This window comes from Piliocolobus tephrosceles, chromosome 10, assembly GCF_002776525.5.
Source record: "Piliocolobus tephrosceles isolate RC106 chromosome 10, ASM277652v3, whole genome shotgun sequence".
In the NCBI taxonomy this organism is placed as follows: domain Eukaryota; kingdom Metazoa; phylum Chordata; class Mammalia; order Primates; family Cercopithecidae; genus Piliocolobus; species Piliocolobus tephrosceles.
The window spans coordinates 109,767,877-109,789,423 of NC_045443.1; the positions used below are offsets into that span (position 1 = coordinate 109,767,877).

Below are 21,547 nucleotides of genomic sequence, written 5' to 3' on the forward strand. Positions count from 1 at the left end.
TTTTTTTTTTTTTTTTTTTAAGATGGAGTCTCGCTCTGTCACCCAGGCTGGAGTGCAGTGGCGCGATCTCGGCTCACTGCAAGCTCCACCTCCTGGGTTCACACCATTCTCCTGCCTCAGCCTCCCGAGTAGCTGGGACTACAGGCGCCCACCACCACGCCCATCTTATTTTTTGTATTTTTAGTAGAGACGGGGTTTCACCATGTTAGCCAGGATGGTCTCGATCTTCTGACTGTGTGATCTGCCTGCCTCGGCCTCCCAAAGTGCTGGGATTATAAGTGTGAGCCACTGCGCCCAGCCACGCCCGGCGAATTTTTTTTGTATTTTTAGTAGAGACGGAGTTTCACCGTGTTGGCCAGGCTGGTCTCAAACTCTTGACCTCAGGTGATCCACCTGCCTCAGCCTCCCAAAGTTCTGGGATTATAGGTGTGAGCCACTGCGCCCAGCCATTCTGGGTAATTTCTTATCTGTCTTCTAGTTTGCTGATTTTTCTCCTTAGTTATTTCTAATCTGTTGTATAATGTGTCCATTAAGATTTTCACTTTAGTGATTATATATTTCATTTTGAGTTCTGTTTGATCCTTTTCCTCATTGTACCTCCTAATTTTTAAAATAATCTTTTGTTCCATAGTCATTTTACAGTTCCCTCTTTGGTTTTGTTTTGTTTTGTTTTTTGTCTTTTGTTTTTGAGACAGAATCTCGCTCTGTCACTGAGGCTGGAGTGCCGTAGTGTGATCTCAGCTCACTGCACCCTCCGCCCCCAGGCCTCAAGTGATCCTCCCACTTCAGTCTCCCATGTAGCTGGGACCACAGGCATGCACCACTACCTATGTTTTTGTATTTTTAGTAGAGATGGTTCCTTACTGTGTTGCCCAGGCTAGTCTCGAACTCCTGAGCTCAAGCAATCTGTGTCCCCCCGTTGGCCTCCCAAAGGACTGGGATTACAGGCGTTAGCCACTGCGCCCAGCATAGTTCCCTCTTTAACATGTCTTTAAACATGTTAAATATACTTATTTTTCCTTTTTTTTTTTTCTTTTTTTTTGAGACAGAGTCTCGCTCTGCCGCCCAGGCTGGAGTGCAGTGGCCAGATCTCAGCTCACTGCAAGCTCCGCCTCCCGGGTTTACGCCATTCTCCTGCCTCAGCCTCTGGAGTAGCTGGGACTACAGGCGCCCGCCACCTCACCCGGCTAGTTTTTTGTATTTTTTTAGTAGAGACGGGGTTTCACCGTGTTAGCCAGGATGGTCTCCATCTCCTGACCTCGTGATCCACCCGCCTCGGCCTCCCAAAGTGCTGGGATTACAGGATTGAGCCACCGCGCCCGGCCCTTATTTTTCTTTTGTGTCCAAAAATAGCACAAACTGTTTCTTTGCTGTGTTGTTTCTGCTGTCTCCCATTCATGGAGGCTTGCTGTGTGTGTGTGTGTGTGCATGCGTGTGTGTGTGGGTGTTTGTATGAACACCAAGTTTTCTGGCATGTTCCTCTGAGAATTTATATATGCTTCTGGTAGGCACATAGAGATACTACCATTAGGGGTAACTTTAAATTAAGCTTTTGGCCTAGACATTTTTTTTTTTCTGCAACAGTCTCCCTCTGTTGCCCAGGCTGGAGTACAGTGGTGTGATCTTGGCTCATTGCAACCTCTGCCTCTGGGGTTCAAGTGATTTCTCCTGCCTCAGCCTCTAGGGTAGCTGGGATTACAGGCTTGCACCACCATGCCCTGCTAATTTTTATATTTTTAGTAGAGACAGGATTTCACCTGTCTTGAGCAAACTGGCGAATAATATCATGAATACTCCTCCCAGTACCAAAATACCCAAAAAATGCTGACTAAAAGTAACTGAAGTGAACAAATCGATACATTTTAAAACCAAGATTCCCAGACACAACACCCTCAGTAAGACTGCTAAACAAATGGGAGGGTGAACAATGGGGAGATGCAGGGAAATTCACCCTTCAACCCAACTAGATTTTAGTTCTGGGTAGAAGAGAGAAAAGAGAAAATGTCGCTCAGGTTGGTCTGGAACTCCTGACCTCAGGTAATCCACCCATCTTGACCTCCCAAAGTGCTGGGATTATAGGCATGAGCCACCGTGCCTGGCCGGCTTGGACTTTTAAAAAGCATAAACATAGCTGAGCATCGTATCTCATTCCTGTAATCCCAACACTTTGGGAGGCTGAGGTGGGAGGATCATTTGAGCCAGGGAGTTCAAGACCATACTGGGCAACAGAGTCAGACCTCATTTCTACACAAAGTATACAAAAACTAGCTAGGCATGGTGGCACACACCTGTAGTCTCAGCTACTGGGGAGGCTGAGTGGGAGGATCTCTTGAGCCTGGGAGATCGAGGCTGCAGTGAGCCAAGATTGCACCACTGCACTCCAATCTAGGCAACAGAGTGAGACCCTGCCTCAAAAAAAAAAATCACAAATGTGAATTTATGTAAAAATAGAAACATAAAAAACAAGCACAGACTGTGACCCCAAACCTATATAAGGGGCCAAGCTCCAGTTACTCTACTTGGTAGAGACTTTTCTCTCTTCTACCCAGAACTAAAATCTAGTTGGGTTGAAGGATGAATTTCCCTGCATCTCCCCATTGTTCACCCTCCCATTTGTTTAGCAGTCTTACTGAGGGTGTTGTGTCTGGGAATCTTGGTTTTAAAATGTATCGATTTGTTCACTTCAGTTACTTTTAGTCAGCATTTTTTGGGTATTTTGGTACTGGGAGGAGTATTCATGATATTATTTGCCAGTTTGCTCAATTTCTTTATCTGTAAAATAAGGATAATGTAGGATCTACTTCGTAAGTTTATTCTGAGGATTGAAATAGTGTGTGAAAAACACTTAAGATGATTGCCTACAATTTAAATCGCTTCCTTAGAGCAGTGAGTAGCAGGTAAACTACTACTATACTGCTACTCAGGAAATTGGGGTCAAGTACATTTCTTGTTTCATAATGGAAGTTTTTGCCTAGAGTTTATCTCTTAGATGGGTTCCCTCTGAGAATATACAGCCCCACAAATTGCTGTCTATAAGAAACATTAAAGAAAGCCAAACTTCTATGTAAGACCCCATAAAGAGGATAAAAGGTTAAATTCAAGTTTGGTTTTGTTCATCCTGAGTCTCATTATGTGGCCTAATACCTAGGTGCAGCTGACGAGACCATGTTGCCTTGTGAATTTTGTGAGGAGCTCTACCCAGAGGAACTGCTGATTGACCATCAGGTGTGTTATGAATTACTTGAGGACTTTTAGTCGGAATGTATGCAGGCCATAATTGGTGTTACAGGCCACATGAGGCCTTGAACAAATCATTTTAATACAATGCCCGTGGTAGGAATAGTAATGTTCTTTTCCATGGTGTGACTGGCATACAGATATGAAAACTTAGCCTTGTTCCTTCTTAGAAAAAGTGATGGCAGTAGTTTGTGCCTGTAGTCCCAAACAGGAGGCTGAGGTGGGAGGATTGCTTGAGCCCATGAGTTTGAGGCCAGCCTGGGCAACATAGTGAGACCCCAGCTCTACCAAAAAAACAAAGGGGGCGGGGAATGATGCTCATTTCAGCAGACCTAGAAATCTCATGCTAGCAGTCCTTTCATATGGTAGTGACTGGTGCACATATATCTCCACTACCCGTCCTGTGATCTGGTCTCATCTCATGCCACATTTTGATTTATTGGAGCTGTATTGAAGTCCTTGCATTTTTCTAGAAAGGTCAAGGGTGTTTTCTACACATTACTTTATCTACCTGAAAGGTGTCTGGCCTTCTGCCCCTGTCTCCTTAACACATCCAACAACAGAGACCCCTTACTTGTAGAGTTGGTTCAGATGTGACTTTATGGAAGCCATCCTGAGAGGGGGTACTATGAAGGCTAGGTCAGGAACCACACCTGTGAGCTTCTGAAAGTCCGTGCCCACCTCTCTTATAGTTTGTCACTTTATGATGTGGTCTTCTGATCTCCTGTTGGTCTGCGTCACTAGGCTGAGTTCCCTGAAGGCACGTTCTGAGTTTTCCTGGTTTCAGAATCTCTAAATACTTGGTATCCGAAAAGGTGTCAGTTATTTGAATGACTGACTATTCTTGAGCCATTTAGGAATGATGAGCAAATAGCTTTATGTGTTTGAGGATTACCTGATGGAGGGAACTTCTGTGTTTTTTATTTTTTTATTTTTTGAGATGGAGTCTCACTCTGTCACCTAGGCTAGAACGCAGTGACGTGATCTGGGCTCACTGCAACCTCTGCCTCCCAGGTTCCAGTTATTCTTCTGCCTTAGCCTCCCAGGTAGCTGGGCTACAGGCGCACACCACCATGCCTGGCTAATTTTGTATTTTTCATAGAGACGGAGTTTCACCATGTTGGTTGGCTAGGCTGGTCTCAAACTCCTGACCTTGTGACCTGCCCACCTTGGCCTCCCAAAGTGCTGAGATTACAGGAGTGAGCCACCGTGCCTGGCCTGGAGGGACTTCTTGTTCCCTCAGTACTCTCATTTGGTTTGGCCTAGTCTGGCATTTCCACAACTACTAAGTAGTGCCTGTGCTCTGTATAGGGGAACATATTTTCCCCCATAAATGAAATAATATACTATTTGAATACATACAGTTTTTGTTTTAGGAGTACCGTGGAAAATCCATTAACAAAGATAATAAAGAATATCTGTGCCTCTCTTTTACTGTATGGGTGTGGTGGGAAGAACCTTGAATCATTTCAAATTAATTTAAAAAGAATAAACACATGAACACACTTAAAAAAAACCCACAAAAATATTTTAAAGTAAAATGAGTATTCTATGTACATTCCCCCTTTTAGTTCCTCTTTCCAATATTAAGCATTGTTAAATTTTTTTTTTTTTTTTTTTTTTTTTTTTTATGAGATGGAGTCTCACTCTGTCGCCCAGGCTGGAGTGCAGTGGCGTGATCTTGGGTCACTGCGACCTCCGCCTCCCAGGTTCAAGCAGTTCTCTGCCTCAGCCTCCCGAGTAGCTGGGATTATAGGCAAGTGCCACCATGCCCGGCTAATCTTTGTATTTTCATAGAGATGGGGTTTCAACCTCTTGGCCAGGCTGGTCTTGATCTCCTGACCTCATGATCCGCCTGCCTCGGCCTCCCAAAGTGCTGGGATTACAGGCGTGAGCCACTGCGCCCAGCCAAGCATTGTTAAAATTATTTGACTTCTAGAAAATATCTTAGGAATGTAGTTTTTTAACCTCTGATTTTTGTTTTTAACCTATATTTTTTGAATGACAGACAAGCTGTAACCCTTCACGTGCCTTACCTTCACTCAATACTGGCAGCTCTTCCCCTAGAGGGGTGGAGGAACATGATGTCATCTTCCAGAACTTCTTGCAACAGGCTGCAAGTAAGCAGTTAGACTCTTTGATGGGCCTGAGCAGTTCACACCCTGTGGAGGAGAGCATCATCATCCCCTGTGAATTCTGTGGGGTACAGCTGGAAGAGGAGGTGCTGTTCCATCACCAGGTAAGGGTCCCTGGAGTGCCTGTCCGTGTGGCTCTGTGTGTGAACCTGAGGCTTCCAGAGCTGAGAACACTTCCTTAGCCTTTAAGTTGCATTCCATCCTGACAAGGAATGCACACACTTGGCTTCTGGCCGTGTCATCTTTGTAAGCTGTCTGTAGTAACCAATACCGCAGGCCTTCAGACTTTCCCTCCCTTCGGGCAACTGAAGCCATCTTGTTACTAGCGAGGGCCAAAGAGCCAGGACTCTATTTGAGCAGGTGTGGAAGGAAGCCTTGTCAGAAGGTTTAGATGAGAGTCTCCCTGCTTTTCACCAGGTGGGTTTTTCCCATTGTGGTGGCATTTGAGACTTGCATTGTAGGACACCTAAGGGTCTACTTCTGGTTTTGTCCTATGGATGCCCCTCACTGGGGCCATCTGTAAGTAAGGGAGTTGGACTAGACAATATGAAGTCGTTTTTCAGCATTTACAGTATAGGATTCCAATCTGTTAGTGGAAAATATGTTTTCTGCTCAATCGTATATGTTACGGGGAGTGGGAGTCAACACTGCAGGTACCATTTCTGTAGTTGATGCCATGCAGCTGTTACTAGAACATTGTACATTTCATTTCTGTAATAAAGACTCCTGCTTTTCAGAGGTCAGGCGTGGTGGCTTATGCCTGTAATCCTAGCACTTTGGGAGGCTGAGGCGGGCAGATCACTTGAGGTCAAAAGTTTGAGACCAGCCTGGCTAACATAGTGAAACCCCGTCTCTACTAAAAATACAAAAATTAGCTGAATGTGGTGGTGGGCGCCTGTAATCCCAGCTACTCGGGAGGCTGAGGCATGAGAATCACTTGAACCTGGGAGGTGGAGGTTGTAGTGAGCTGAGATCAGACCACTGCACTCCAGCCTGGGTGACAGAGCGAGACTCTGTCTCAAAAAAAAAAAGAAAGCAAAAAAAGACTCCTGCTTTGCGATCAAACAGTAGATAAGAGACTGCTTACCCTCTAGGGCAGACTGAAATAAGCAACCACACAAATAAATACTCTGGTGAGAGTATAGAAATGCTTTTCAGCTGCTCTGAAGGTAGTGAGTTATCTCAGTTGATTGTTCACAGTCAGTTACAGATCGAACTCCTTGTTCTACTCCTTCCCCTCTTCTCACTATTGCACTTGAGTAGTCTTTAAAAAAAAGAGAGAAAAAAAGAAAGAAATGTTTTTTTTGCTCCAAGACCAGCCCTTCCCTCATCCCTGCACAAATCAGAAAGTGCTTCTGTCAGTGCCTCAGGTGCCAATGGGATTGAATTCACCATTCCAGATGTGTGGTTTCTGAAATTTCCCAGAACTTTCAGAGGTTGTCAAAGTCCCCATCCAGATAAGGAATACCCTGCTGTTCCTCCCATCGCGTGCTCTTTTCTGGGAATGACTCAATTCAGAGGTACTAATTCTGTTTTTTCTTGTTTAGGACCAGTGTGACCAACGCCCAGCCACAGCAACCAACCATGTGACAGAGGGGATTCCTAGACTGGATTCCCAGCCTCAAGAGAACTCACCAGAGCTGCCCAGGAGGCGTGTTAGACACCAGGGTATTTATTAGCCAGGACTGAACCAAGGCTGCAGGTCCACTGCTGGCTCCGGCCTGTTTACCACTTCTCATCCACTGCTCTAATGTGGGGATTACCTGCATCTCAAATTTCCAAACACACTAGGGTCTCACGGGGGACTCCTGTAGGTAGTTGTGATCCCACATTAGACTGAGCTCTCTCAAGTGTGTGATTTTTAGGGTAATGGCTTTGCGGACATCCATGAGATACATGTAGTAGTTAGTGCTTGTAGTAAGTTTCTGGTTTCCTGTCTGTGCACTTAGTGGACTATTTGTAGATAATTTGCAGATCTTATGGTAACTACCCTGGGCCCCCATTTCAAGTTGAAATACACTTAGGGTACTCAAACCTATTGTTATTTATTTTTAATTTTTTGTAGAGACAGAGTCTTGCTCTGTTACCTAGGCTGGAGTGCAGTGACACAATCATAGCTTACCACAGCCTCAAACTCCTGGGCTCAAGTGGTCCTCCCTCCTCAGCCTCCCAAGTAGCTGGGACTACAGGCACACTCTACTACACCCGGCTAGTTTTTTGTTTTTGTAGAGATAGGGTCTTGCTATGTTGCCCAGGGTGATTTTGAACTCTTGACCTCAAGCAGTCCTTCTGCCTTGGACTCCCAAAGCATTGGGGTTACAGGTGTTGGCCACTGTGACTGACCTCAAACATTATTTTTCTTTTTTTTTGTTAAGACAAGGTCTCTTAGTCATCCAAGCTGGAGTGCAGTGGCGTGATCACAGCTCACTGCAGTCTCAACTTCTTGAGCTCAAGTTATTCTCCCACCCTTAGCCTCCTGAGTAGCTGGGACTATAGGTAGGCTAGGTGCCCACCACCACACCCAGCTAATTTTTATTTTAATCTTTTGTAGAGTTGGGGTTTCGCCACATTGTCCAGGCTGATCTTGAACTCCTGTGCTCAAGTGTTCCTCCCAGCGTGTTGGGATTACAGGTGTGAGCCATAACACCCAGCCTCAAACTTATTGTTATTGCTTAAGAGCCTCATGTTTAGGCAAGTAAACTGTTTTTGAAACCTCACCACTACAAAGCCAATTAGAAATTATTTTTCGTCTGGGCATGGTGGCTCACGCCTGTAATCCCAGCACTTTGGGAGGCTGAGGTGGGTGGATCACAAGGTCAGGAGTTCAAGACCAGCCTGGCCAACATCATGAAACCCCGTCTCTACTAAAAATAGAAAAATTAGCCGGGCGTGGTGGCGGGTACCTGTAGTCCCAGCTACTTGGGAGGTGAGGCAGGAGAATCACTTGAGAATCCAGGAGGCAGAGGCTGCAGTGAGGCACGATCATGCCATTGCACTCCAGCCTGGGCGACAGAGCAAGACTCCATCTCAAAAAAAAAAAAAAAATGTTTTTCAAGGTTTGCTTGTACACTGTTATTGAATAGTTAGGAGGCTGTCTTTGAGGACTCATATAATATATGCAGAATAGATAAAATATCGCCAACTCTGCCCTGGAGATGTGGGGTCCAGCAGCCTTTTGGGGTGAGCAGTTGTCTTTTTTTTTTTTTTTGAGACAGAGTCTTGCTCTGTCTTGCCCAGGCTGGAATGCAGTGGCATGATCTCGGCTCACTGCAGCCTTCACCTCCCGGGTTTAAGTGATTCTCCTGGTGTCAGCCTCCTGAGTAGCTGAGACTATAGCTGTCTGCCACCTCACCTGGCTAATTTTTTATTTTTATTTTTTTAGTAGAGATGGGATTTCACCATGTTGGCCAGGCTGGTCTCGAACTCCTGACCTCAGGTGACCCACCTGCCTTGGCCTCCCAAAGTGCTGGGTTTACAGGCATGAGCCATCCATCACACCTGGCTGAGCAGTTGTCTTCTATCTGGAATCTTTTTGTTCTTGCCCTAAACCTGGCACTATAGCCAGAGCAGGCTTTTTCCTAAAGCTGTTACCATTTTCTCTTCTCAGGAGACCTGTCTTCTGGTTACCTGGATGATATTAAGCAGGAAACTGCTAAGGGGCCCACCTCCTGTCTGCCTCCCAGCCGACCCTTTAACAATATGACAGCTACCTACAACCAGCTATCAAGGTCAACATCAGGGCCCAGACCTGGGTGCCAGCCCAGCCCTCCTCGTGTGCTGAAGCTCAACAACTCCGACAGCCAGGACATCCGGGGGCGGAATCGAAACAGTCAGAATGGGGCCATAGCCCCTGGGCACGTTTCAGTGATTCGCCCTCCTCAAAGTCTCTACCCAGAAAACATTGTGCCCTCTTTCCCCCATGGGCCTGCAGGGAGATACGGAGCTAGGTAAGAATCAGTAGCCCAGGAATGGGGCCTGGGAGTAGCTGAAGCAAACATGGGCAAAGGCCTGGTTACCCTCGCTGGGCCTGGGGTAAGACTGAGGTCCTTGCATGGTAAGAGGAGGAGTATGGATTTTTCCTGTATTGTCACCTGACTCCAAAAAAATTATTTTGTGGCCCATGGGTTTTTTGGGGTTTGTCTGCGAGCATAGGGCTGCTTCCTGTTCTCTCTGAGTTTGTTGACCTTTGCTCAGGGACACCTCAGGAGCTAGTTTCCAATTGTTTTCTTTCAGTGGTAGGAGTGAAGGTGGCAGGAATTCCCGGGTCACCCCTGCAGCTGCCAACTATCGCAGCAGAACTGCAAAGGTAACGTGGGCTCCAACCCACAATGCTCGGGGGGACTCAGACGTGGTGGGGCTGGTGTGGCTCCTGAAGTTGTAGAAGTTGCTGGAACCAGGCTGGTTGTGGTTGAAAGACTGTTCCTTTGACTTTTGAGGAGGTTTCTATGGAAGCGGGACATTTTCAGGGATCCAGGGGAGGAGTACTGCTCTTTCACGTCTTACATAAAGCTTCATTTGTGTTGTGTTGTTTACCAGGCAAAGCCCTCCAAGCAACAAGGAGCTGGGGATGCAGAGGAGGAAGAGGAGGAGTAATGGTGTCTCCAGAGACTTTACATCGGTTCCTGTCTTCTGTGCACAGCAGCACTTGCCGCCGTGCAGGCCCACCTCTCTGGCTCTTTGGGTGGGAGAGATTTTCCAGATTTTAGATTTTTCTAGGTTATGGCCATTTGTGTCTTTTGGGGTTGTGCTGTGGGGGTTTGAGTTTGAGGGAAGGGAGCACGGTGGTGGTTGAGGAATGCTTCAGCCTTAGCTGCCACCTTTCAGCAGCAGTGAAATACAAGCCGCAACCTCAGCTGCCAGGGCTCCCTTTTGACTTAGTGTTGCCACTGCCCCTTGGTGCTGTGCGGTCCCGGTGGAAGGAGGGGAAGATTTTGGAAACCTGGTACCAACCAGTAAAGTGATTTTCTGCCCTGTTGGGGCCTAAATTTGGGGGCTTTTGGGCAACCTCTCCCTGTACTGCCTTTGTCCACACTCGATTGGGTCCCAGGTGTGTGTGAGGTGCTCTGGTAAGGTGCTCAGGCCACTTGCAATGTCTGTCAGTAACGAGGCTTTTGATGTGTTGAGCTGGAGGTGAGTGCCCTGGGGACTGTGTTTTAAGCTGCTTCCTTAGCATTTGGCATCACTGCCTTCTGTTCCTGGGGGAGCATGGATCTTTCGTCCTCACTGCTCTCTAATGGGGAGGGCTGAGGGCTCCCTGTCCCCACAGGGGCTATGTTGGGCTCTGCTGCAGCCCCATGCTTGCTCTGAAAACCAAGTGTCAGAGCCCCTTCCCCTTGTTTTTATTTTACTATTATAATTATTATTAACTTCCTTGTAATAGAAATAAAGTTTGTACTTGGAATTCAGCTCAGTCTGTGGTTCCTTCTCCTGTGTGCTTTAGAGACTGCAGGGAGCCCAGGGTGGGCTGGAGTTAGCCCTGGGGTTGGAGGAGGTGAGCGGGGCTGGGCTTTCTCCGGCACTCCAGTAACCCTTGCAGCTCCACCGTGAGTCCATTCTCGGATTACACAGACATTGAATGTGTAGTGTTTTAAATTGGACTTCTGAGAAAACTGACAGGCTTGCTGCAGCTCCAGTGATAACTGGGGCTGGAATGGGTGCCTCTGACTGAATAGAGAAAAACAGATTCTTCAAAAGCCTCCATCCTGAGAGAAGTTGAGCCCTAGCAGGATTAGCTGTTACCCCTCAGTGCCTCCATCTGCATAGGACTATCAAGCACCATAGGTCATTCTGAGTTCCTTTGTTCTTCCAGCAACCTGTTGGGGTGGCAAAGGTGGGAGGGACTGCCCTATTTCATAGATGGGACACTAGACACAGGAACCATGTGGCCAGTTCTTTGCGGAGGCAGTACTCTATTGAAAAGAATTATCCCAAAGTGCTGGGATTACAGGTGTGAGTCACCATGCCTGGCCTCTAACAGTAATTTTCAAAACCTGTATCTTTTATCTTCTCACAGTCTTTTTTCCCCCTATTTAATGGATACTTTTTCTTGTACTTTTGCGGCATAGTTATTTTTTGATATCTTCTACTCTTCTGTTGTCCATTTCCTGGGAGTTATTTTCACTTCAGTATTTTATGTTGTAGACTTTTCCTTCAGCTACTTCTTGGCTGGCTGGCTATGCATGTAAGAATAGGGAACTAAGCAACTCTCCTCAACTGCTGGCTTTCACTGTAGGGCAATCAATCAGGTGGCATTTTCACTGGCGATCCGTAGATGTCAATCTCTGTAGGTCTTTTCTCTGAGCTAGTTCAGAGAGAGGTCTTCCGGTCTGCAGTCTAACCCTGGAGTGGCACTGCGAAAGGGGCTGGGATGTTCAAAAGACAGACTTTATTTTGTCCCCATTTTGGTCTGGTCATTCCCTCTCCAAATGCCACAGGGCTGGAGTTGTGAGTTTCTGAGGTTGTTTCTCCAAATATATATAACTTCTGGTCTTGTTAATTCTAACTGCTTTTTACATGAACTTCCAATTCCTGTTCTTCCCTAGCATGTGGGGCCTCCAATTCTTCTCTATTACATTTTTTTTTAAAAGACAGTGCAAATAATCTTGCTTCTTATGATAACTCTGGCTAAGTCATTTATTATTCTCTCATCAGCTGTCCTTTTTCATAAATTATGATTGAAATTACATATGTCTCTTGGTTTCATGAAGACAGAATGTATACTTTTCTTTCTTGATTTCTCTGTTTTGGCATACTTAGAAACCATCTATATAGTACGTTCCTATAGAAAAGTGCATGGATGTGTACAGCTAAGTGTGAACACATATTTGTCACCACCACCCAAATCAAGAAACAGAAATTCTGTTACTAAGATACCACAACACTCCTCATACTCCCAGGCCACTCTCCCCATCCCGGGACAGACATAACCCATGCCTTGACATTCTATCACTATCAGTTATTACTGTCCATGTTCAACATTATCCATGGAATCCTACCATTAAGTACCCTCTTAGGTTTAGCTTCTTTTGCTGATCATTATGTTACTGGCTCATCCATGTTGTTGCATGTAGCAGTGGTTTGTTCATTTTCTTCCTGTACAGTATTTCATTGTATGCCAATAATTTATTCTGGCTGGGTGTGATGGCTCAGGCCTGTAATCCCAGCACTTTGGGAGGCCAAGACAGGCAGATTGCTTGAGGTCAGGAGTTTGAGACAAGCCTGGTCAACATGGTGAAACCCCATCTCTACTAAAAATACAAAAATTAGCTGGGCGTGGTGGTGGGTACCTATAGTCCCTGCTAGTAGAGAGTCTGAGGCACGAGAATCGCTTGAACTCGGGAAGCAGAAGTTGCACTGAGCCTAGATTGCGCCACTGCACTCTAGCCTGGGTGACAAGAGTAAGACTGTCTCAAAAAAAAAAAAAAAAAAAAAGGAAAGAAAAAACAAAAAAAATTTATTCCACTGTTGATGGGCCTTCAACTTGCTTCCAGTTTTGGCTGTGACTGTTAGTGCTGCTGTGAACTTTCTCATACATGTCCTTTGGTGAATTTGGGTAATTCTATTGGTTTTTTTTTTTTTTTTGAGGCGGAGTCTCGCTCTGTTGCCCGGACTGGAGTGCAGTGGCCGGATCTCAGCTCACTGCAAGCTCCGCCTCCTGGGTTTACGCCATTCTCCTGCCTCAGCCTCCCGAGTAGCTGGGACTACAGGCGCCCGCCACCTCGCCCGGCTAGTTTTTGTATTTTTAGTAGAGACGGGGTTTCACCGTGTTAGCCAGGATGGTTTCGATCTCCTGACCTCGTGATCCACCCGTCTCGGCCTCCCAAAGTGCTGGGATTACAGGCTTGAGCCACCGCGCCCGGCCTTGGGTTTATACCTGTTAGTGGGATCGCTGGGTTATAGGTATGTGTAGAGATAGTACCAAACAGTTTTCCAAAATAGGAGTAGTTTACATTTTCATAAGCAGTGTATGAGAATTCTGTTGTTCCACATCTTCCCCAGCCATGGTATTGTCTTCCTAATCCTTTTGGTGGTGTAGTATATCACACTGACATTTTATTTTACTTTACTTCTTTTTTATTTTTTGAGACAGAGTCTTGCTCTATTGTCCAGGCTGGAGTGCAGTGGCACAACCTCAGCTCTCTGCAGGCTCTGCCTCCCAGGTTCAAGCTATTCTCATGCCTCAGCCTCCCGAGTAGCTGGAACTACAGGCACGCACCAGCACACCCGGCTAAATTTTGTATTTTCAGTAGAGACAGCGTTTTGCCTTTTTGGCCAGGTTGGTCTTGAACTCTTGATCTTGACCTCAAGTGATCCTCCCTCTTCGGCTTCCCAAAGTGATGGGATCAGAGGCGTGAGCCACCGCAGCTGGCTCATTGTCATTTTAATCTGTATCTCCCTGCTGACAAATGAGGATGAGTATCTTCTCTTTAGTGGATGGCACACTTTTCGAACAGTACTTATCTCTCAAGAGGCAGCCCAGTGCGATGGCCTCAGCAGTGGAGAGCAGGGGACTCCTGGTTCTGCTCGGCCAGGGAGACAGCTAGGCATCTCCTTCCTCAGCTTCTCATCTAAACAGAAATCTCTCTTTGCTGTGAGTGGTTGTGTTTGCTCCCTGTTCCCAGCACCCTGAAGCAACAGACAGGGGAAGGAAGGAAAGCTGCCTGTTCTTTGTCCAAGAGGGTCCTTGCTCTGCCTATAAAAAAGACACATCTGGGACACTTCCACCAAAGTTAGCACTTTTTTTTTTTTTTTTTGAGACGGAGTTTTGCTCTTATTGCCCAGGCTGGAGTGCAATGGCACGATCTCGGCTTACCGCAACCTCCGCCTCCCAGGTTCAAGTGATTCTCCTGCCTCAGCCTCCCTAGTAGCTGGGATTACAGGCATGTGCCACTACGCCTGGCTGATTTTGTATTTTTAGTAGAGACGGGGTTTCTCCATGTTGGTCAGGCTGGTCTCGAACTCCCAACCTCAGGTGATCCGCCCTCCTCGGCCTCCCAAAGTGCTGGGATTACAGGCATGAGCCACCGCGCCCAGCCTAAAGTTAGCATTAAAAAAAAAAAAAACTATTATACTTTAAGTTCTGGGATACATGTGCAGAATGTACAGGTTTGTTGCATAGGTATACATATGCCATGGTGGTTTGCTGCACCCATCAACCCGTCATCTATATTAGGTATTTCTCCTAATGGTATCCCCCCACTAGCCCCCCAACCCAGACAAGCCTGGTGTGAGATGTTCCCCTCCTGGGTCCAAGCGTTCTCATTGTTCAACTCCCACTTATGAGTGAGAACATGCAGTGTTTGGTTTTCTGTTCCTGTGATAGTTTGCTGAGAATGGTTTCCAGCTTCATCCATGTCCCTGTAAAGGACATTAACTGATTGTTTTTTATGGCTACATAGTATTCCATGGTGTTGTTAGATATGAGTTCTAAATTTCTTTTCAAAGAATCAATATGTCAGTACGTTCAATTCTTTGCCTCCTTTTAAACTTAACTTCCTCATAAAGCAACCTTTTTCGATTACCTGCTCCACCCTGACTCATTCTGATTACCTGCTCTGTCATAACCATTTTTCCTGCCAAACCACTCATTGCGTCACTGTCTTTAAAGTAGCCAAGAGGAATTAGTTTAGCCTGTGTGATCTAACCCTAGCCAATAGGGGAACGACACAGCAGCAGGGGCCACATGCATCAGGGATAAGAACCCCTTCCCCTCCCTTGTCCAAGTGTGCGTGCACCATTGCTCCATCTGTAAGGGTGCACCCTTCTATAGAAGTAACTTGCCTTGCTGAGAATTAAAAAGAAAATTTTATATTCGAGTGCTATTTCTTTTGTGGCACCAAAACTTTCTTTATAACAGTGTATAAGGCCGGGCGCGGTGGCTTAAGCCTATAATCCCAGCACTTTGGGAGGCCAAGGCGGGCGGATCACAAGGTCAGGAGATCGAGACCATCCTGGCTAACATGGTGAAACCCCGTCTCTACTAAAAAACAAAAAACTAGCCGGGCGAGGTGGCGGGCGCCTGTAGTCCCAGCTACTCGGGAGGCTGAGGCAGGAGAATGGCGTAAACCCGGAAGGCGGAGCTTGCAGTGAGCTGAGATCCGGCCACCGCACTCCAGCCTGGGGGGATAAAAAAAAAAAAAAAAAAACAGAACAGCGGATATACGTCTCAAAAAAAAAAAAAAAAACAGTGTATATGCGCCACATTTTCTTTATCCAGTCTTTTTTTTTTGAGATGGAGTCTCACTCTGTTGCCCAGGCTGGAGTGCAGTGGTGCAATCTGGGCTCACTGCAAGCTCCGCCTTCTGGGTTCATGCCATTCTCCTGCCTCAGCCTCCCGAGTAGCTGGGGCTACAGGCACCTGCCACCATGCCCAGCTAATTTTTTTGTATTTTCAGTAGAGACGGGGTTTCACCATGTTATCCAGGATGGTCTCGATCTCCTGAATCCAGTCTATCATTGATGGGCATTTGGGTTGGTTCCAAGTCTTTGCTATTGTGAACAGTGCTGCGATAAACATACATGTTCATGTGTTTTTACAGTAGAATGATTTATATACCCAGTAATGGGATTGCTGGGTCAAATGATATTTCTGGTTCTAGATCCTTAAGGAATCACCACACTGTCTTCCACAATGATTGAACTAATTTACACTCCCACCAACAGTGTAAAAGCATTCCTGTTTCTCCACATCCTTTCCAGCATCTGTTGTTTCCTGACTTTTTAATGATCGCCATTCTAACTGGGGTGAGATGGTATCTCATTGTGGTTTTGATTTGTATTTTTCTTTTTCTTTTTTTTTTTTTTTTGAGACGGAGTCTTGCTCTGTCACCCAGGCTGGAGTGCAGTGGCGCGATCTCGGCTCACTGCAAGCTCCGCCTCCCGGGTTTACGCCATTCTCCTGCCTCAGCCTCCCGAGTAGCTGGGACTACAGGCGCTCGCCTTCTCGCCCGGCTAGTTTTTTGTATTTTTTTAGTAGAGATGGGGTTTCACCGTGTAGACCAGGATGGTCTCGATCTCCTGACCTCGTGATCCACCCGTCTCGGCCTCCCAAAGTGCTGGGATTACAGGCTTGAGCCACCACGCCCGGCTTGATTTGTATTTTTCTAATGACTAGTGATGATGAGCTGTTTTTCATGTTTGTTGGCTGCATAAATGTCTTCTTTTGAGAAGTGTCTGTTCATATCCTTTGCACACTTTTTGATGGGGTTTGTTTTTTTCTTGTAAATTTGTTTTAAGTTCTTTGTAGATTCTGGATATTAGCCCTTTGTCACATGGATACATTGCAAACATTTTCTCCCATTCTGTAGGTTGCCTGTTCACTCTGATGATAGTTTCTTTTGATGTGCAGGAGCTCTTTAGTTTAATTAGATTCCAATTGTCAATTTTGGCTTTTGTTGTACTTGCTTTTGGTGTTTTAGTCATGAAGTCTTTGCCCATGCCTATGTCCTGAGTGGTACTGCCTAGGTTTTCTTCTGGGGTTTTTATGGTTTTAGGTCTTACATTTAAGTCTTTAATCCATCTTGAGTTAATTTTCGTATAAGGTGTAAGGAAGGGATCCAGTTTCAGCTTTACATACAGCTAGCCAGTTTTCCCAGCACAATTTATTAAATAGGGAATCCTTTCCCCATTGCTTTTGTCAGGTTTGTCAAAGATCAGATGGTTGTAGATGTGTAGTGCTATTTCTGAGGCCTCTGTTCTGTTCCATTGGTCTATATATCTGTTTTGGTACCAGTACCATGCTGTTTTGGTTACTGTAGCCTTGTAGTATAGTTTGAAGTCAGGTAGCATGATGCCTCCAGCTTTTTCCTTTTGCTTAGGATTGTCTTGGCTATACGGGCCCTTTTTTGGTTCCACATGAAATTTAAAGTAGTTTTTTCTAATTCTCAGTGGTAGCTTGATGGGGATAGCATTGAATCTATAAATTACTTTGGACAATATGGCCATTTTCACAATATTGATTCTTCCTATCCATGAGTATGGAATGTTTTTCCATTTGTTTGTGTCCTTATTTCCTTGAGCAGTGGTTTGTAGTTCTCCTTGAAAAGGTCCTTCACTTCCCTTCTAAGCTGTATTCCTAGTTATTTTATTCTCTTTGTAGCAATTGTGAATGGGATTTGGCTCTCTGTTTGTCTATTATTGGTATATAGGAATGCTTGTGATTTTTGCACATTGATTTTGTATACTGAGATTTTGCTGAAGTTGCTTATCAGCTTAAGGAGATTTTGGGATGAGACAATGGGATTTTCTTTTCTATTTTTTTTTTGAGACGGAGTCTTGCTCTGTCGCCCAGGCTGGAGTGCAATGGCACAATCACTGCAACCTCTGCCTCCTGGGTTCAAGTGATTCTCCTGCCTCAGCCTTCTGCGTAGCTGGGATTACAGGCATGTGTCACCATGCCCAGCTAATTTTTGTATTAGTAGAGACTGGGTTTCACCATATTGGCCAGGCTGGTCTGAGACTGCTGACCTTGTGATCTGCCTGCCTTGGCCTCCCACAGTGTTGGGATTACAGGCATGAGCTACTGCAACTGGCTGACAGTAGGGTTTTCTAAATATACAATTATGTCATCTGTAAACAGAGACAGTGTGATTTCCTTTCTTCCTACTTGAATACCCTTTATTTATCTTGCCTCACTGCCTGGCCAGAACTTCCAATGCTATGTTGAATAGGAGTGATGAGAGAGGATATCCTTGTCTTGTGCTGGTTTTCAAAGGGAATGCTTCCAGTTTTTGCCCATTCAGTATGATATTGGCTATGGATTTGTCATAAATAACTCTTATTATTTTGAGATGAGTTCCATCAATACCTAGTTTATTGAGAGTTTTTAGTATGACGGGGTGAATTTTATTGAAGGCCTTTTCTGCATCTATTGAGATAATCATGTGTTTTTTGTCATTGGTCTATTTATATGATGGATTACATTTATTGATCTGAGTATGTTGAACCAGCCTTGCATCCCTGGGATGAAGCCGACTGATGGATAAGCTTTTTGATGTGCTGCTGGATTCAGTTTGCCAGTATTTTATTGAGGATTTTCGCATTGATGTTCATCAGGGGTATTTTCTTTTTTTGTAGTGTCTCTGTCAGGTTTTGGTATTAGGATGATGCTGGCCTCATAAAATGAGTTAGGGAGGAGTCCCTCTTTTCTTTTATTTGGAATAGTTTCAGAAGGAATGGTACCAGTTCCTCTTTGTACCTGTGTTAGAATTTGACTGTGAATCCATCTGGTCCTGGGATTATTTTGGTTGGTAGGCTATTAATTACTGCCTCAATTTCAGAACTTGTTATTGGTCTATTCAAGGATTTGACTTCTTCCTGGTTGTCTTGGGAGGGTGTGTGTGTCCAGGAATTTATCAATTTCTTCTAGATTTTCTAGTTTATTTGCATAGAGGTGTTTATAGTATTCTCTGATGGTACTTTGTATTTCTGTGGGATCAGTGGTGATATCCCCTTTATCGTTTTTTATTGTGTCTTTTTGATTCTTTTCTCTTCTTTATTAATCTGGCTAGCGGTCTATTTTGTTAGTCTTTTGAAAAAATGAAGCGGCCGGGCGCAGTGGCTCAAGCCTGTAATCCCAGCACTTTGGGAGATTACGTCCCAAAATTTTGGGACGAGACAATGGGAATTTATTTTCTGTTTTTTTTTGAGACGGAGTCTTGCTCTGTCGCCCAGGCTGGAGTGCAATGGCACAATCACTGCAACCTCTTTTGGGAGGCCAAGACGGGCAGATCACGAGGTCAGGAGATCGAGACCATCCTGGCTAACGCTGTGAAACCCCGTCTCTACTAAAAAATACAAAAAAACTAGCCGGGCGAGGTGGCGGGCGCCTGTAGTCCCAGCTACTCCGGAGGCTGAGGCAGGAGAATAGCGTGAACCCGGGAGGCGGAGCTTGCAGTGAGCTGAGATCGGGCCACTGCACTCCAGCCTGGGCAACAGAGCAAGACTCCGTCTCAAAAAAAAAAAAAAAAAGAAAAAATGAGGTCCTGGATTTATTTATTTTTTGAAGGGTTTTTCATGTCTCTTCTTCAGTTCTGCTCTGATCTTAGTTATTTCTTGTCTTCTGTTAGCTTTTGAATTTGTTTGCTCTTGCTTCTCTAGTTCTTTTCATTGTGATGTTAGGGTGTCAATTTTAGATCTTTCCTGCTTTCTCCTGTGGGCATTTAGTGCTATAAATTTCCCTCAAAACACTGCTTTAGCTGTGTCCCAGGGATTCTGGTACGTTGTGTCTTTGTTCTCATTGGTTTCAAAGAACTTATGTATTTCTGCCTTAATTTCATTATTTACCTAGTAGTCATTCAGGAGCAGATTGTTCAGTTTCCATTGTAGTTGTATGGTGTTTGTTTGTTTGTTTGTTTGTTTGTTTTTGAGACGGAGTCTCGCTCTGTCGCCCAGGCTGGAGTGCAGTGGCCGGATCTCAGCTCACTGCAAGCTCTGCCTCCCGGGTTCACGCCATTCCCCTGCCTCAGCCTCCCGAGTGGCTGGGACTACAGGCGCCCGCCACCTCACCTGGCTAGTTTTTTGTATTTTTTAGTAGAGACGGGGTTTCACCATGTTCGCCAGGATGGTCTCAATCTCCTGACCTCGTGATCCGCCCGTCTCGGCCTCCCAAAGTGCTGGGATTACAGGCTTGAGCCACCGCGCCCGGCCTTGTTGTATGGTTTTTGAGTGAGTTTCTTAATCCTAAGTTCTAATTTGATTACACTGTGGTCTGAGAGACTATTTGTTATAATACATTCTTTTGCATTTGCGGAGGAGTATTTTACTTCCAATTATGTGGTCAACTTTAGAATAAATGCAGTGTGGTGCTGAGAAGAATGAATATTCTGTTGATTTGGGGTGGAGAGTTCTATAGATGTCTATTAGGTCCACATGGTCCAGAGCTGAGTTCAAGTCCTGAATATCCTTGTTAATTTTCTGTCTCATTGATCTAACATGGACAGTGGGGTGTTAAAGTCTCCCACTATCATTGTGTGGGAGTCTAAGCCTCTTTGTTGGCCTCTAAGAACTTACTTTATGAGTCTGGGTGCTCTTGTTGGGTGCATATATATTTAGGATAGTGAGCTCTTCTTTTGTTTTTTTTTTTTTTTTTTTGAGACGGAGTCTCGCTCTGTCGCCCAGGCTGGAGTGCAGTGGCTGGATCTCAGCTCACTGCAAGCTCCGCCTCCCGGGTTTACGCCATTCTCCTGCCTTAGCCTCCCGAGTAGCTGGGACTACAGGCGCCCGCCACCTCGCCCGGCTAGTTTTTTTTTTTTGTATTTTTTAGTAGAGACGGGGTTTCACCGTATTAGCCAGGATGGTCTTGATCTCCTGACCTCGTGATCCGCCGGCCTTGGCCTCCCAAAGTGCTGGGATTACAGGCTTGAGCCACCGCACCCGGCCAATGAGCTTTTCTTGTTGCATTGATCCTTTTACTATTATGTAACGCCCTTCTTTGTCTTTTTTTTTTTTAATCTTTGTTGGTTTAAAGTCTGTTTTATCAGAGACTAGGATTGCAACCCCAGATTTTTGTTGCATTCCATTTGCTTGGTAAACATTCCTCTATCCCTTAATTTTGAGCCTATGTGTGTCTTTGCACGTGAGGTGTCTCTGCACGTGAGGTGGGTCTCCTGAATACAGCACACCGATGGGTCTTGACTCTATCCAATTTGCCAGTCTATGTCTTTTAATTTGGGCATTTAGCCCATTTACTTTTAAGGTTAATATTGTTATGTGTGAATTTGATCCTGTTGTTATGATGCTAGCTGGTTATTTTGCCCGTTAGTTGATGCAGTTTCTTCATAGTGTCGATGGTCTTTACAATTTGGTATGTTTTTGCAGTGGCTGGTCCCGGTTTTTCCTTTCTGTATTTATTGCTTCCTTTAGGAGATCTTGTAAGGCAGGCCTGGTGGTGACAGCATCTCTCAGCATTTGCTTGTGTGTAAAGGATTTTATTTCTCCTTCACTTATGAAGCTTAGTTTGGCTGGATATGGAATTCTAGGTTGAAAATTCTTTTCTTTAAGAAAGTTGAATATTGGCCCCCACTGTCTTCTGGCTTGTAAGGTTTCTGCAGAGAGATCCGCTGTTAGTCTGATGGGCTTCCCTTTGTTGGTAACCCGACCTTTCTCTCTGGCTGCCCTTAACATTTTTTCCTTCCTTCATTTCAACCTTGGTGAATGGGATGATTATGTGTCTTGAT

General features: G+C 45.3%; 1 protein-coding gene across 1 annotated transcript in view; it reads left to right on the forward strand.

The window, feature by feature from the left end:
• The window catches only part of TRAFD1 (TRAF-type zinc finger domain containing 1), a 29,787-nt gene extending 19,010 nt beyond the window's left edge, over positions 1–10,777 (forward strand). The window contains exons 7-12 of the mRNA XM_023203741.1: positions 3,149–3,225; positions 5,246–5,476; positions 6,920–7,040; positions 8,980–9,319; positions 9,606–9,678; positions 9,909–10,777. Of these exons, the coding sequence (XP_023059509.1) occupies positions 3,149–3,225; positions 5,246–5,476; positions 6,920–7,040; positions 8,980–9,319; positions 9,606–9,678; positions 9,909–9,965 (899 nt within the window). The 3' untranslated portion in view covers positions 9,966–10,777. The remainder of the gene's footprint in view (positions 1–3,148; positions 3,226–5,245; positions 5,477–6,919; positions 7,041–8,979; positions 9,320–9,605; positions 9,679–9,908) is intronic.
• Positions 10,778–21,547: the final 10,770 nt, after the last annotated feature.